At 36.8% G+C, this 13,131-nt stretch overlaps 5 protein-coding genes across 5 annotated transcripts; 2 read left to right on the top strand and 3 right to left on the bottom strand.

Annotated features, from left to right (window-relative positions):
• Positions 1-3: 3 nt before the first annotated feature.
• Positions 4-2,081, bottom strand: LOC134836379 (ATP-dependent RNA helicase p62-like; the record flags this gene model as incomplete). Its single annotated transcript, XM_063851604.1, has 4 exons — positions 1,923-2,081; positions 1,008-1,850; positions 176-573; positions 4-104 (listed from the first exon to the last, which is right to left on the bottom strand). Coding segments are annotated over exons 1-4 (1,452 nt in total), but the record flags the coding sequence as incomplete, so codon positions are not given.
• Positions 2,082-2,390: 309 nt separating this feature from the next.
• Positions 2,391-4,970, top strand: LOC134836380 (gamma-tubulin complex component 2 homolog). The gene is made up of 2 exons (XM_063851605.1): positions 2,391-2,449; positions 2,507-4,970. Exons 1-2 carry the CDS (start codon positions 2,431-2,433, stop codon positions 4,882-4,884), a joined length of 2,397 nt encoding a protein of 798 aa, XP_063707675.1. The 5' UTR covers positions 2,391-2,430; the 3' UTR covers positions 4,885-4,970.
• LOC134836381 (NADH dehydrogenase [ubiquinone] iron-sulfur protein 5-like) lies at positions 4,896-5,638 on the bottom strand. The gene is made up of 3 exons (XM_063851606.1): positions 5,481-5,638; positions 5,064-5,350; positions 4,896-5,008 (listed from the first exon to the last, which is right to left on the bottom strand). Exons 2-3 carry the CDS (start codon positions 5,348-5,350, stop codon positions 4,993-4,995), a joined length of 303 nt encoding a protein of 100 aa, XP_063707676.1. The 5' UTR covers positions 5,481-5,638; the 3' UTR covers positions 4,896-4,992.
• A 1,139-nt stretch (positions 5,639-6,777) lies between these two features.
• On the top strand, positions 6,778-7,176 carry LOC134836385 (protein PET117 homolog, mitochondrial). Its single transcript, XM_063851609.1, has 2 exons — positions 6,778-6,964; positions 7,026-7,176. The coding sequence occupies exons 1-2, from the start codon at positions 6,873-6,875 to the stop codon at positions 7,174-7,176; spliced, it is 243 nt and encodes an 80-aa protein (XP_063707679.1). The 5' UTR covers positions 6,778-6,872.
• A 19-nt stretch (positions 7,177-7,195) lies between these two features.
• On the bottom strand, positions 7,196-12,889 carry LOC134836384 (active breakpoint cluster region-related protein-like). Its single transcript, XM_063851608.1, has 8 exons — positions 12,220-12,889; positions 11,070-12,148; positions 10,262-10,361; positions 8,720-10,186; positions 8,482-8,654; positions 8,284-8,423; positions 7,976-8,225; positions 7,196-7,493 (listed from the first exon to the last, which is right to left on the bottom strand). Exons 1-8 carry the CDS (start codon positions 12,469-12,471, stop codon positions 7,289-7,291), a joined length of 3,666 nt encoding a protein of 1,221 aa, XP_063707678.1. The 5' UTR covers positions 12,472-12,889; the 3' UTR covers positions 7,196-7,288.
• Between the last annotated feature and the right edge of the window lie 242 nt (positions 12,890-13,131).

Genomic DNA, 13,131 nt, shown 5'->3' on the forward strand with positions numbered 1-13,131 from the left:
GGTGAAAGATTGTCCGAGGTTCGTCGAACGTCCGGTTCTGCCAATTCTGTGCACGTAATCTTCAATACCTTGACAAAAATCGTAATTAATTACTGTATCAATTCCTGGAAAAGATAAAAAAAATGTTTTTATTTTATCAGTTGTAAAAATACAGAGATGATAAAAAATATCTTACCTTCGACATCGAGGCCGCGAGCGCAAACGTCTGTAGCTATCAAAATAGGGGCATAATCATTTCTGAACTTTTTGAGTGCAGTTTCGCGTTCATTCTGAGATTTGTCTCCGTGCATAACGACACAACGGAATCCAACGCGATTCAAGTGTGACGTGATTTTCTCACAACGTCTCTTTGTGCCACCAAAAATCAATGTTTTTCTGATGTTGCCGTGCTCGTCCTTCAATTCGTTCAGCAATTCGACGAGCCGTTGGTCCTTTTTGTAATCTTCTATCACTTCCACGTGTTGTTTGATGTTATGGTTCGCTGTCAACTCCATTGAGCCAATGTTGATCATGGAGTAGTTGCCAATGAAATCTTCGGCCAAATTGTGTACTTCCTTGGGCCATGTAGCAGACCTTAACAGAAAAAAAAAATTCAAATTAAAAACATATAAATTTAAGGTTGGTTAAAATTTTTTAGAAATTTTTCGAAATTTTGTTGAAAATCCAATAGGATAAAAAAATTAAAACTTTCATAAAATTTAATTTTCATAATTTTTTAAGAAATTTTTTTTATAAACTTTTGATTTCGAGTTTTTTTTTCTATCAAATCAGTTTTTTTTACATAGAATTTCGTCTCTAAAAATATATTTTTTTTAAATTCTTATGATTTTTTTTTTATCTTTAGTTTAAAACGCTCTAAAGTTAATTTTAAAATAGAAAATCTCTACTTAAATAACGCAAAAATATTGATAAACGATTAAAAAATTGAATAAATTTTGTCAGTATTTCAAAACCGATTAAAATTTTTGGGACAAAAAATTAAGATAAATTTCATAACAAAAACTTACCACATCAATGTTTGTCGATCCGGACGAACTTGTGACAAAATCTTGCGAATTTGTGGTTCAAAGCCCATGTCCAACATGCGATCAGCTTCGTCCAAAACGAGATACGTAACTTGTTCCAAAGAAATGACGCCAGATTCCAAAAAGTCAATTAACCGTCCAGGTGTCGCGATGACAATTTCGCATCCGCGACGCAATTCGCGTTCTTGTGCATAACGACTTGAGCCCCCGAAGAGACAAGTGTTACGGATGTACGATGTAGCGCCGAATTGCGATGCGACTTGTTGAATTTGCTGTGCCAGTTCACGTGTCGGTGCCAAAACTAGCACCATGGGGCCTTTGCGGGCATTGTAGGTCGATGCCTTTTGATTGTTGATGTGCATAATGGCAGGCAACAAGAACCCAAGTGTCTTGCCGGAACCAGTTTTGGCAATAGATACCAAATTTTGTCCCTTGAGCACGATGGGCCATGCTTGCGCCTGAATTGCTGTCGGATTCTCAAACTGTTGTCGTTGAATCTCCTTCTTGATGTAGTCCGGAAACTGGATTTCGTCAAAGGTCAACACGGGTTTCGGTAATTGGTTACCTTTCGTGTTGATTTGATTGGTCTCCAGGAAGCTTTTGACCTCCTTGAGATTGCGATTCTTCGTGATGTCACTCTCGCAATACAAATCCTTGACGATCTCCGTTAGTTTGGAGGTGTCAGACCAGTCGATCTCTTTCAAGACCTTTGGATTCATTGACTGACCTCCGGCGCCGCCACCAAAGCGATTATTCTTAAACTTGTTATGTTGCTGTACGCCATGGTAGCTGCGCTTCTGCTTGTTCTCACGAAAATGGGGAGCCCTGAACGCGATAAGAACAAAAAGAAAATGCGTAATAAGTAAAAGGAACGCGTTGCTACTTTTGTGTACTCACATGTTTTGCGTGTCTATTTGATTCAACAACGGATTCACTAAAATAGGCCTCAGCGATACTGTACAATAACTCCTACTGAAAAGAGTGGAAAAGAGTTTTGTTATTAACATCACTTGCACTCAGAATTATTTTATTTTTTTATTTTAAGACGAAAAAATCGGAAAATGTTATGAAATCGTATGTGTATTACCTCGTGTCAAGCAGCAAGTGACAGAGGAATGGGACGCGTGTTTAGACGTCAAATGTCAAATTTGACAGAGGATCGTAGCTGGATTTTGAAAAAAAATTAGTGTGCACTGCACTGAAGGTCGAGGAGGTGAGTAACGTGGATTTTTTGAAAAATTAGTGTGTTCGGGGAGGTGAGTAACGTGGATTTTTTGAAAAATTAGTGTGTATCGGAGGATAGTGACTGGAATTGCCTTATCAATTTCATTCGTCTCAAATTCCCCCTCATTCGGGTGGCACTGAGGGTCGAATTCCGTTTAATCAAAACAAAAAAGTCCGCAAAATGAGCAAAGATCCATCAAGTAAGAGTTTTTTCATTATTTCCCGTCATAAACTCAAATCTCCTTTTTCTTTTTTAGATGAAATGAAGGAAATTCAAGCCTTACAAACCCTTCTGAAGGCGTCAAATATAAAAGGAACACCGGAAGACGTCATAAATACTTTCAAGAATCCGCGATATGATAAAAAGAAGTTGCTTCAACTCGTTCAGATACTTTTCAACAATGACGCCAGTTTTATCGGCGAATTCCAGAAGAGTGCAGAACAAAGTGGCAATCATGCCGCCTTGATGGCAATTCTAAAAAAATACGCTTCGGAAAATCAACCCAAGGTTGTCGTCAAAGAAAAAATTAAGAAAAGCATCAGTTTTCAGTCGAATGAAACGGCGCCACCGCAACAACAGCTCTCTGCAAATAATTACAACAAATCCGTGTTCGAGACACCGAAAATCTCGTCGACCAAAATTATGTCCGGAAATTCGCCAGACAATTCCGTACTTGTTGATTTTGAGAATATAAAAGTAAATCGCTCCGCTGCCTTGTGGAATTTCAATGATTTCCAGGAAAATGCCTCGTATAAGCGAGTTGCCACTGTTGGAATCCCATTTTCGTCGCAAGAGACCCTCGTGGTAAAGGAAGTTTTGTATTGCTTGGTGGGCATCAAGAGTTCAATGATTGTGCCGCGAATTAGTGACAATCCCGACAGCAGTATCCAAGTCGAGTTCAGTGTTAGTTCCGAAATTTCCGAGACCCTGAGAGATTTGGTACAAGAAATCACCCCGTTAGCAAGTTACTACTCCAATATCCAGGCGTTTGTGCAGTACGCGATACTGCCAAAGAACGGTCAAGTGCTGCACAGTCTCTCGGATGCCCTGAAAAATACCATTAATGATTATTACATGTCGATTGCACGCTTGGAAACGATGCATTCGAAGCACAAGTTGAGTTTGCACAAAATAATCTACTTTTTGCGACAAATAACGATCATAATGGAAAAATTATCGGACATCACGACGCAAATCAAGGCAAAGGAGATTCGAGGCGGAAACGTACTAACACTTTTGCATGAACGACAAGCAGCGCAAAGTGGCGACAAAGCAACGCAGGATATTTTACGCCTCCTAAGCAATGCATCAGCTGTGCCTTACTTGGAAATGTTGAAACTTTGGATATCCAAGGGAATTATTTACGATCCCGGTAATGAGTTTTTCATCACCGACTGCCAAAACCGCGAAAATTGCCTTTCCACACATTCGATGGTGTACTGGGAAACGCGTTACGTTTTCCATCCGGAAAAGATTCCGATTTACTTCAAGGAATTTGCTGACAAAATTTTACGCACGGGCAAATACCTCAATGTCATACGGGAATGCGGAAAGCCCTTGAATATCGAGAATGACGTCGACTTCAAACTCATTCATTCGGAAAAGAAGTACGCACATGTGGTTAATGAAGCCTACAATTACGCATCGTCGTCGTTGTTGGAGTTGATTATGGACGAGTACGACTTGTTGGGACGCTTTTCTTCCGTAAAACGTTACTTTTTGCTGCAACAAGGCGACTTTATTGCGCAATTTATGGATGCATGTGAGCAGGAATTGGTCAAAAATGTGGAAAAAGTCATTCCGATGAAGCTGAAAAGTCTGCTGGAACTCACTTTGCGTCTCAGTTCCGCCAAATTCGACAAATATCAGGATGATTTGACAACTACACTCTTGCCATACGGACTTCTCACGCAAATGACGAGGCTCATGAGTGACGTTGCCGAAAATCTCGAAGATCCAAACGAGTTAACGGGCATCGATTGTTTCTCCTTCGGCTACGAAGTGCAATGGCCCATGTCGATTGTCTTTAATCAGGGCGTAATTGCGAAATATCAGATGATTTTCCGCGAGCTGTTCTACTTTAAGCATGTCGAGCGGTTGCTGCACCGCTTATGGGCCATCAGCAACACTTTTTACAACATGAATCGACGTCCAGCCATCGACTTGTATCGACCGGCATTCACGTTGCGACAACGTATGATGAATGCCATCCAGAATATCGAATATTACCTCATGATTGAGGTGATTGAGCCGAATTGGCATCTCTTCTTCCAGAAACTCGGCAAAGTAAAGAACATCGATGACGTTCTGGTGGCACATCAAGAATTCCTCGATCACTGTTTGCAGAATTGCATGCTGACGTATCCGACGTTGCTGAAAAGTGTCATGTCCGTGTGCAACATTTGCATTGAATTTTGCGAATTTATTCAAGTAGAGTCCGAACGAAAAGTCGATTCTGGCTTTCAAGAGAAAGTACAGAAGTTTTCGGAAGACTTTACCGTCAAAATTCTCGCACTTTTACGACAAATTCACGATTTGTCCTCGCAAAATATCTCAGACACGAAATTCCTGAATCTCGTTCATCGCATCAACTCCAACTCATTTTACTCGGAAAGCAAAGTGATTGTTAATTGAACAAAAAAGTATTCCCTTGAAATAATAATTTGATTTATTTACGGTTTTCGAATAAAAGTATCGCCACTAATTTTGAATATTTTCATGTTTTTATTACCGGTGAACCTCTTAATAGGCATCCATTCTGAAAAAAAAAAATTATAAACGAACAAAAAAATAAAAAAAAATGTTAAATTTACCTTGGTGGCTTGGCATATCTCTCTTCCTTTGATCGCTCACCCATCCAGTATTGTCGTTCTCGTTCCATTTTCATCTCAGCAACTCGCAAAAGTTGCTTTTTCATAGTGAAACACTCCTGAAAATCTGCTATTAAATCTGCACACTTCTTCTTGCCTCTTTCCAGACCGTAGGCTTCCAAGCACTCCGTCATGGCCAATTCGCGTTCGCCGCATTTGTCGTAGTACTGACAATTGATGATGCCACTGGTCAAGTCAGTGAATGGAGTTTTGATCAAAGGAGTCACCATCTGAAAAAATTAAAAATATTTTAAGAGATTTCCATCAAAAACAATACGAGTTTACGTAATACGAGAAATGTTATTTACACCGGAAAATTCGCAAATTTAGCAGTTGTGGCAATGAGATTTATGTACTTACGGTGAATTATTTGGGTTTTTAGAGTGGTGATACAACAAAAATGATGGCTGCTTCACGTTCAAAGCCTCAAAAATCCTTTTTTCTTGCAGGATTGATGTGAACAATGTTAATAACAATCCCAGTATGCACGAGATTTTTTTTAGCGATATGTCAAGTGAGCATTCACGATATTCTTACATCTTAATGTATTAGGAGCTAGATAATTTTGTAAAAACACTGCATTAAATTTAATTGATTAAATTAAAATAAAAGTGTTCTGAGTAATCCGAGCAAAGAAAATTTTTGTATAAAGTATTTTTTTTAAATCTTCATGATAGGATAACGGTGTGAGACGAATGAAAATGATAAATATTAGGATGTCTCAAAATAGAGCAAGCAAAGTAAGTTAACTTTAAAGAAATCCCTTTTTAAGGTGTTATTTATGTTTTTTAAAATTATTTGTCAATTTTTTTGTTCAAATAATTTTTTTTCTTTTCTTCAATAATTTCTTTATTCTTTTCATAGTTTTACCTTAAAAAGTACACAAAACATCACATAAATTTTAAAAGGAGATAATTCGAAAACACACATCTCTTTCAAAAATGTTTTTTTTTTGCATTTAAAAGGAGATAGGTGTTTTCGAAAACACACATCTCTTTCAAAAATGTTTTTTATTGCATTTGTTCATCAATAAATTTAAAAAAAAAAACAAAGTTCTGACAACAATTTTCCGAGTAGCATTTTGAGTAATTTTTTACCAAACTCCGATCTATTTCAAAGAATTCTTAATGAAATTTTGATTAAGAATTGAACTAAATCGTGATAGTACAATCTAACTTTGGATCTTGATCGTAGGAGTACATGCTGGCAACGGGCTACTTCAGTCACAATATCTTTTAAAACGTGTCCTCATTTACTGCCATTTACATTGAGCTTTAAAAAATTAAAAAAATTTATTTATTCAAAATTATGAGATTTTGTTCGGAATTGCACTTTTTGTCATCTTCTGTGTCCACACTGTATGTTACGAACCTGAATCAATTTTTTACTTTTTCGTAATACCTATTTAATTTTTAATGAATTTTCTTTCAACATTTATTGTCCATTTTTTACACATATTAAAGAGTTAATATTAATATAATTAATTAATTAATTTTGTTATATTTAATAAGATATATATAGATTTCACATCAAAAATAAAAAAAATATATATAAAAAAACATTAATCAAAAAAACTCAATTTTCATTTCATTAAATTTCAATAATGGAATAGCGGTAAATTCAAAAACGAGAGGACCCAAATTGATAAGGATTGACGTTTCTAAACAGCTGAGCATTTCAATAATTTTTCAGATTTCCTCTAAGAAAATCCCTTTTTTCGCTGATTTAAACTATTTCTCGTGGAAATTTGCAATGTCAACCGCTTCCAGATATACACTTTATGGGTCGTTAGGCGTCAGTTTAGGGATCATCGCCTACGTTTGCGGAAAACAGCAATATGACAGGTAAAAACAATTTTTCAATCCCGGAAATTTTCATGTTTTCACAATTTTCGGTTTTTCATAGACATGTTCTGCGAGAGGGTGTATGGCGAGATGTGGAGCGACAACAGCGAAAGACAGAAAATATTTATTTGCTGCAACAACAAATTGACTTAACAAAGCAACTAAAAGCACAACAAGAGAAAAGTGGCAAAAGTCTCGAGACGAATAGTTAAAAAATGCAATAAAAAATGATTAGTTTGATAGTTTCAAAAATGAAATATTATATTAATGTATGCTTTATGGTATAAATAAATTTTATAATAATAATATATATTTTATATGTTTTTAGTGCTTATTTTTTATGTTCAATAAGAAGCAAAGTAATATTCCCGCTTGTGTCATTACGTCCACCGTGCTGGATTCCAAAAAGGATTCCTTTTGAGCCTTGAATGCACTCGTCGATGTCTTGCCGGGTCGCAGCAATGTGGGTCCAAATACCATTGCAAGGTTATGCAGAGACATCTTGTTTTCAGTCTCGTGCTGGTTGACTCTGGAAATTGCAAGGAAAAATTAGTAAGAAATTCCAAAAGCTTGAAGCTCAAAAATAATGTCTGTACTCCCTTTTTGAAATAAAAGAAAAACAAATTTGACAAAAAGTTCATAAAATTACCAAATCATCGATTTTATGGAATTTTTATCAATTTTATATAACTTATTTTTTTTTTACAGTATATTTTTTATAATTTCCAAGATTTATGCACTCGTTTATAAAACCGTTATATAAAACCGCGAAAAATAGAGAAAAAAATCTTTGACTCAAAAATATTTTTGCAAAATTTAAAAAAAAAAAATTATTTGATTTTTTACTTTATTTTTCTTGCTCTAAAATTGAATTCTATGAACTTTAAAAACTAAAAAATTCTCATTTTAGTAATTATTGAACTTTTTACATAAATTTTTTTTTTACCTCCCTTAAAGAACCTTATTTATGAGTTTCATTAGTAGCTTGAGCTGAAAAAAAATGAATCTCACCTAATTAAATGATGCAAAATGAAATCAATTGTTGCTTGATTAGATGGAGGTAATTCTGGAAACAGGACTGAAAGCGCTACGGCTCGTTGTTCCTCGGAAAGTTTCAAATTTTTATTGTAGGCCTCAAAGAGCTTCACATACAAAGCGTCGGTAAATAATGCTTCAGGCAATTCACGCAAATAAGATTTTAAAATTCCCGTCACGGAATGTATATCAACTTCTTTCAATAATTGCTCAGCTTCATAGGAATCTATAAAAAAAATAAAATTTTTATTTTTTTGAAAAACAGAAAAAAATTAAAAACTTACTCGTTTCAAAGGATTTTTTCAATTTTGAGAGATCGGATGCGGATCCACTCACACGATACACACCAACTTCACACAATCCTCGTCGTTCGACCTCTCGAATACAGCTCGTTATAATAAATGGTATATCACGTTTCTCACGCCTAAAAAAAATCACAAATTAGAAATCGTGCGTCAATAATCAATAAAATTAATTCTTACTTTAAGACGTTTTGCAATTTGCTTCCGAAAAGCGATCCCGGCTTGGAAGTCGGCACTCGTCGAAGACTAAGTTCGCCCGGCGTAAATTTCAAATTCACATTCAGCGTTAATTTATCGGTTAATTTAATAAGTTTATGTGTAGGCGTCTCGTCACTCAACCATTGTCGGCTCAACTGAAAAAGGAAATAACGTCATTTCAATAAAAATTCAAATTATAATAAAAAATCATCGCCCATACTTGTAAAATGTGCTTTGCACGTAAAATTGGTCGTTTTGGATCGTCTTCATACAAGAGCAAGCGAACATTTTGACTGCCTTCCAATTCGATGATGAAACTTTCGTTCCACATGGGATTCGCGGATTGACAAACTAACTTTGTTTTGGCCTTGCGGAAGTAGTGCCCGTACGAATCGACTTCGATACAAATGAATAAATCCGCCGCATGTTCCAATCCGGTGAGATGTTGCACGGTAAAAAGTAAGTCGCCCACAAGGAGACTTTCATCACGACCGGATCGAAGCAAATATGAACCCATTTCGGTTTTAATGTGTGTTTGGCAGGCCGTTATCCACGCTTGCAAGTCGTAAACGTTGATGGTGTGTGTCCCGGGCAGCGTGCATGACTGTTGCAACGTCGTTATGGAGTCAATCCATTGTGTTCGTTCAAAGTCGGAGCTCAGGAAAAATGTGACGACTTTTCCATTGGTCTTGTTACTCAATTTTAGGACCAAATTTGGTGAGGCGAGCACCAATTGACCTTCGAGGTCTGCCAATTTTTTGCGGTATTTGTCGCCTGAACGTTTTTTCTCCTCTTTTTCCTCCATCATGATCTGGTCGCGCACCGTGCATGCCTGCGATTTTAGCTGGATGAGGTTTACTAAGTTGGATTCTTTGGGTTCAGCTTCAATATCTTCCAGCACGTTAATATCCTGCAGCGGAATAAACCATTTTAGTTCGCATTCGAAGCGATCGCGCCCCGACGCCTTGTGTTTGGCACACGCGATTACGTCGTTGAAGAGGAAGAGATGTCGCAATTTGCGATGCCCGTCCGAATGCTCTACGATGAATGAATTCTTGACGAGACGTCGCAACGCCTTGTCGTCGTGCATGAATTTCGACGCGGGTACATTGAATTCCGCGAGGAATGAGCGCATTTTTCGTTGTGATTGTTTCAGCAGATGATAGTCGGGGTGCGTTTCGGGCGTGTGATTGAGTAAGTCTTGCAAGTTGAGGGCATTCTTTTGTACCCGGGCCACAGGTTTGTGTAACAAGTCCTCCAGCGTCAACGTCTGTTCGTTTGGTGAGTTTAATACTATTTTCGATACGATATCACGGAATTGAGCGTTATTTGCACCACATTTCTTAACAGTTTCTATTGCACGTCCGTAGTTGTGCAGGAAGGCGCCATACATGTCAATTTGGTCGGTGAGCTTTTTGAAAGCCTTGCCGGCGCAAATGTCGCCCTCCTGCGATTGCATCGTACGTAATTCCGTGAGGAATTCATCGTGTACCGCGTAGAGTTCGTCAATTTTGAAGAACATCGTGTCGAATTCCTCCTGCGTTATCGTTATCACGGGGTGCGATTGTGACAAATCTGCGCGGATCGCCTTCATGTATTGCTTCATCTTGTTCAAACAGTCCACATACAAAGTCTCACTATTGATTATACTGGAAATGATTTGACGAATTGTTGTGCTACGCACTTGCTATAAAATGCGATAAGATATAAGTTTAGTTTCTTGAGCAATTTTATTATCTATAAGCGAAAATATATTAATTACCGATTTCTTAAGTGCTGCACTTGGAATGACATTGGAATCCTTATCGTTGTGCTCTCCATCGCTTTCAATTGAGCTATTTCTAGCGTCAGCCTTTTCACTTCTGCAAAAAAATTAATTTAATATTATTTTTCGAATATTTTATTTGAAAAAATGGCATTTTTGCAAGTCGATTTTTTTTAGTTGGTTTTGAAATATTATTTTAATTAAAATTGACTGTAATTAAAAATTTTTTGATAATTTATTAATATTTGGCGATTTTAAAATTTATTTTCAATAAATTAAAGTCAAGAATTGAAAGAAAAAATTTTTTGTTTTCATAAAAATAATTTTCAAAAAATTTTAAAAAATAAATTCAGAAAGAAGAAAAGTCGTAATAAAATATGATTAAGGTAAAACTGAAAATTATTTTAAAAAACAAATTGAAATCATAAATTTTTCATGAAGTTAAAAAAGCAAACAAAAAATTCAAAAATATTTCGATTTTTTTGTCCCAAGTCATAATATTAAATACTTGATTAAGTCAAAATAAAAGTTTTAATAAAAATACAAAAAATTTTAAAAAATAAATTGAAAATTATTTTTAGTAAAAAATTTAAACAAAAAAAGAAGAAAACTGTCAAAAAATTTAAAAAAATATAAAAAAAAAAATTTATGAAAATTAAAGTAAAAATTTTAATAAATTCTTAAAAATTTTTAAAAAAATAGAAATCGTAAAATTTTCATGAAATTTTAAACTTTTTAACGAATAAATCATTATTTAATTTTTCAAAAAAAAAAAAGGATAAAAAAATTAAAATTTAATACTCACTGTAAAAAGTAATCGATGTTTACGTAATTGGAATTGCGACCCGGAGACTCGGGCTCGAGCACACTTTTAATTTGCTTCCGTTGATTATCTTCTGTTGGTGAGGTAGGCGGTTCACTTTGCGGTAAGCTACCAGGCTTAATGTAAACATAATCGTCCTCGATGTTGTCAATGGGAACACTGTCGTAATAGTGTTCGTTGTTATCGTGTCCAGCACCGGTTTTTAAGCCATCCGAATTGAGTGAGGACGTTGACTCGTAGCTCGTAAGCTTATCGGATGGCAGGCCAATAGACCCTAACGACTCTTTGGAGCCTGCATTTGAAATTTTCTCCTGACTTTTGTTGCTTTTCGGCGACACACGACCGAAGCTGCCTGTTGGTGTGCTACTAACACTTTCGCCATTCTTCTCCTCGAGCGAGGATTTCATCGAATGAACGGATCTCCGTGCCACAAGAGGTGATTGTTCAAGGGATTCGTTGGATTTTTGCCTCTGCATGAGACTGGGCTTCACATTGTTCTCGCCGCCGCCGTCCTTTGGCAGTATTTTGGGGATTGAGGGCGCATCAACGGGTGCGCGTTTGGCAAATTTTGGTGGTGGTTTTGGCGGAACCTTCTTGCGGGCATTGTCGAATGCAGCGGCAGTCGCTAATACTGATCCAGACGTAATGTTACTGAATGTCGACGTGAAGGATGATTGTTGTGTGGTAGGTGGTTCGTCTTGTTTCAAGATGTTATTGTTGGTCTTTGTCTCGATAATGACATTTTCGTACTTGTGGGTACGCGTTTGCGGCTTAACTTCAGCTGGTTTTGCTTCCACCGGTTGCGGTTTCTCGATATTTTCTGCTGGTTTCGGCGTTTCTTCCGACTCGACAGTGGATTCGCCGTCGTTGTGTAACTTGATCACCGTCACATACTGATTGCTCGCTGGCTCGGCCTCGGATTTTAGCTGCTCGTCGTTACTCGTCTTGGATTGCGATTTTTCTTGCAGTTCCGTTAATACTTGCGTTAAATATATTGCATCTGTTTCCTTGATGGTTGCGTCGTCGGACGATGATTCGGGTACCGAGTCAGAGGGTTTCGGCTAGTTTTGAATTAAAAAACACATAAAAATGGTGTAAAGATGATAATTAAGTTTCTATTCATTGCACTTACCTCATTCGAGTCGGGCAAAACAGTTAGACTAGATGAATCATTATCATTTTGCTTAAAATTTTCTGCGTCGCTTAACAATTTCTCCAAATAAATACAATACAGCTTCTCTTTCTCCAACTCTTTTTCCAGCGAATCGATTTTCTCTTTGTGCAATTTGAGCGAGGCCCGAACGTCTTCCTTCCACTCGGAAGTCAGCGAGTTTTCGGGAAACTTTTGTGACCAACACTTTTGGAAATCCGTAAATACACTCATACTACTTGGTATAAATTTATGGTAATCGACCCCAAAAATACTCCCTTTTGTTGTCTGTCGTCGCTAGTGCTACGCTATGCATGGATTTGTGGGTAAAAATGCTAAAAAAGTTGTTTTCCCCGAGTTTGGCTAAAGTTTTTCACGCAAAACTTTACGATTATTGTCTGCTCGCATTCAAGTTATCTATTTTTTTCGTGCGTTTTTGCGATGGAAAAGAGAAATAGGCGATGTATAGATTTTCAATAGGTGTCGAAAGATAAGTCATCAAAGGTGTGTTGCTGCCGTTCCGAATACTTTACTGAACGAGGGGTGTCGCGGGAGATGGAAGGACGGTCATTATTTTGAGCAATAATGAGTTTTTAGCTGCGAAAAAGCCTATTTTCTCAGAGTTTTCCCGAAAAGTTTACTGAAAAGCTAAAAGAACTCGCTACGCGTTAATTCAAGTGTCTGTCGTTTTTGTCCGAACACAAACTCTTTATCACTTTCAATCGTCTCAAGTTACTGTTGTTCGATATGCAACCCACGAATAACGGTATGGAAGAAAGTTTGAGCCTCGTGGTTTTAAAAGCCTTTAATTTTTAAGGATTTAAAGTCTCAATAAACCATACTTTGAAAACAAACTTCATTCTGAGACCCAAAATTCCGGAAAATTTGCAAAAA

The sequence above is a fragment of the Culicoides brevitarsis genome, unplaced genomic scaffold (assembly GCF_036172545.1).
Source record: "Culicoides brevitarsis isolate CSIRO-B50_1 unplaced genomic scaffold, AGI_CSIRO_Cbre_v1 contig_18, whole genome shotgun sequence".
NCBI classification, from domain to species: domain Eukaryota; kingdom Metazoa; phylum Arthropoda; class Insecta; order Diptera; family Ceratopogonidae; genus Culicoides; species Culicoides brevitarsis.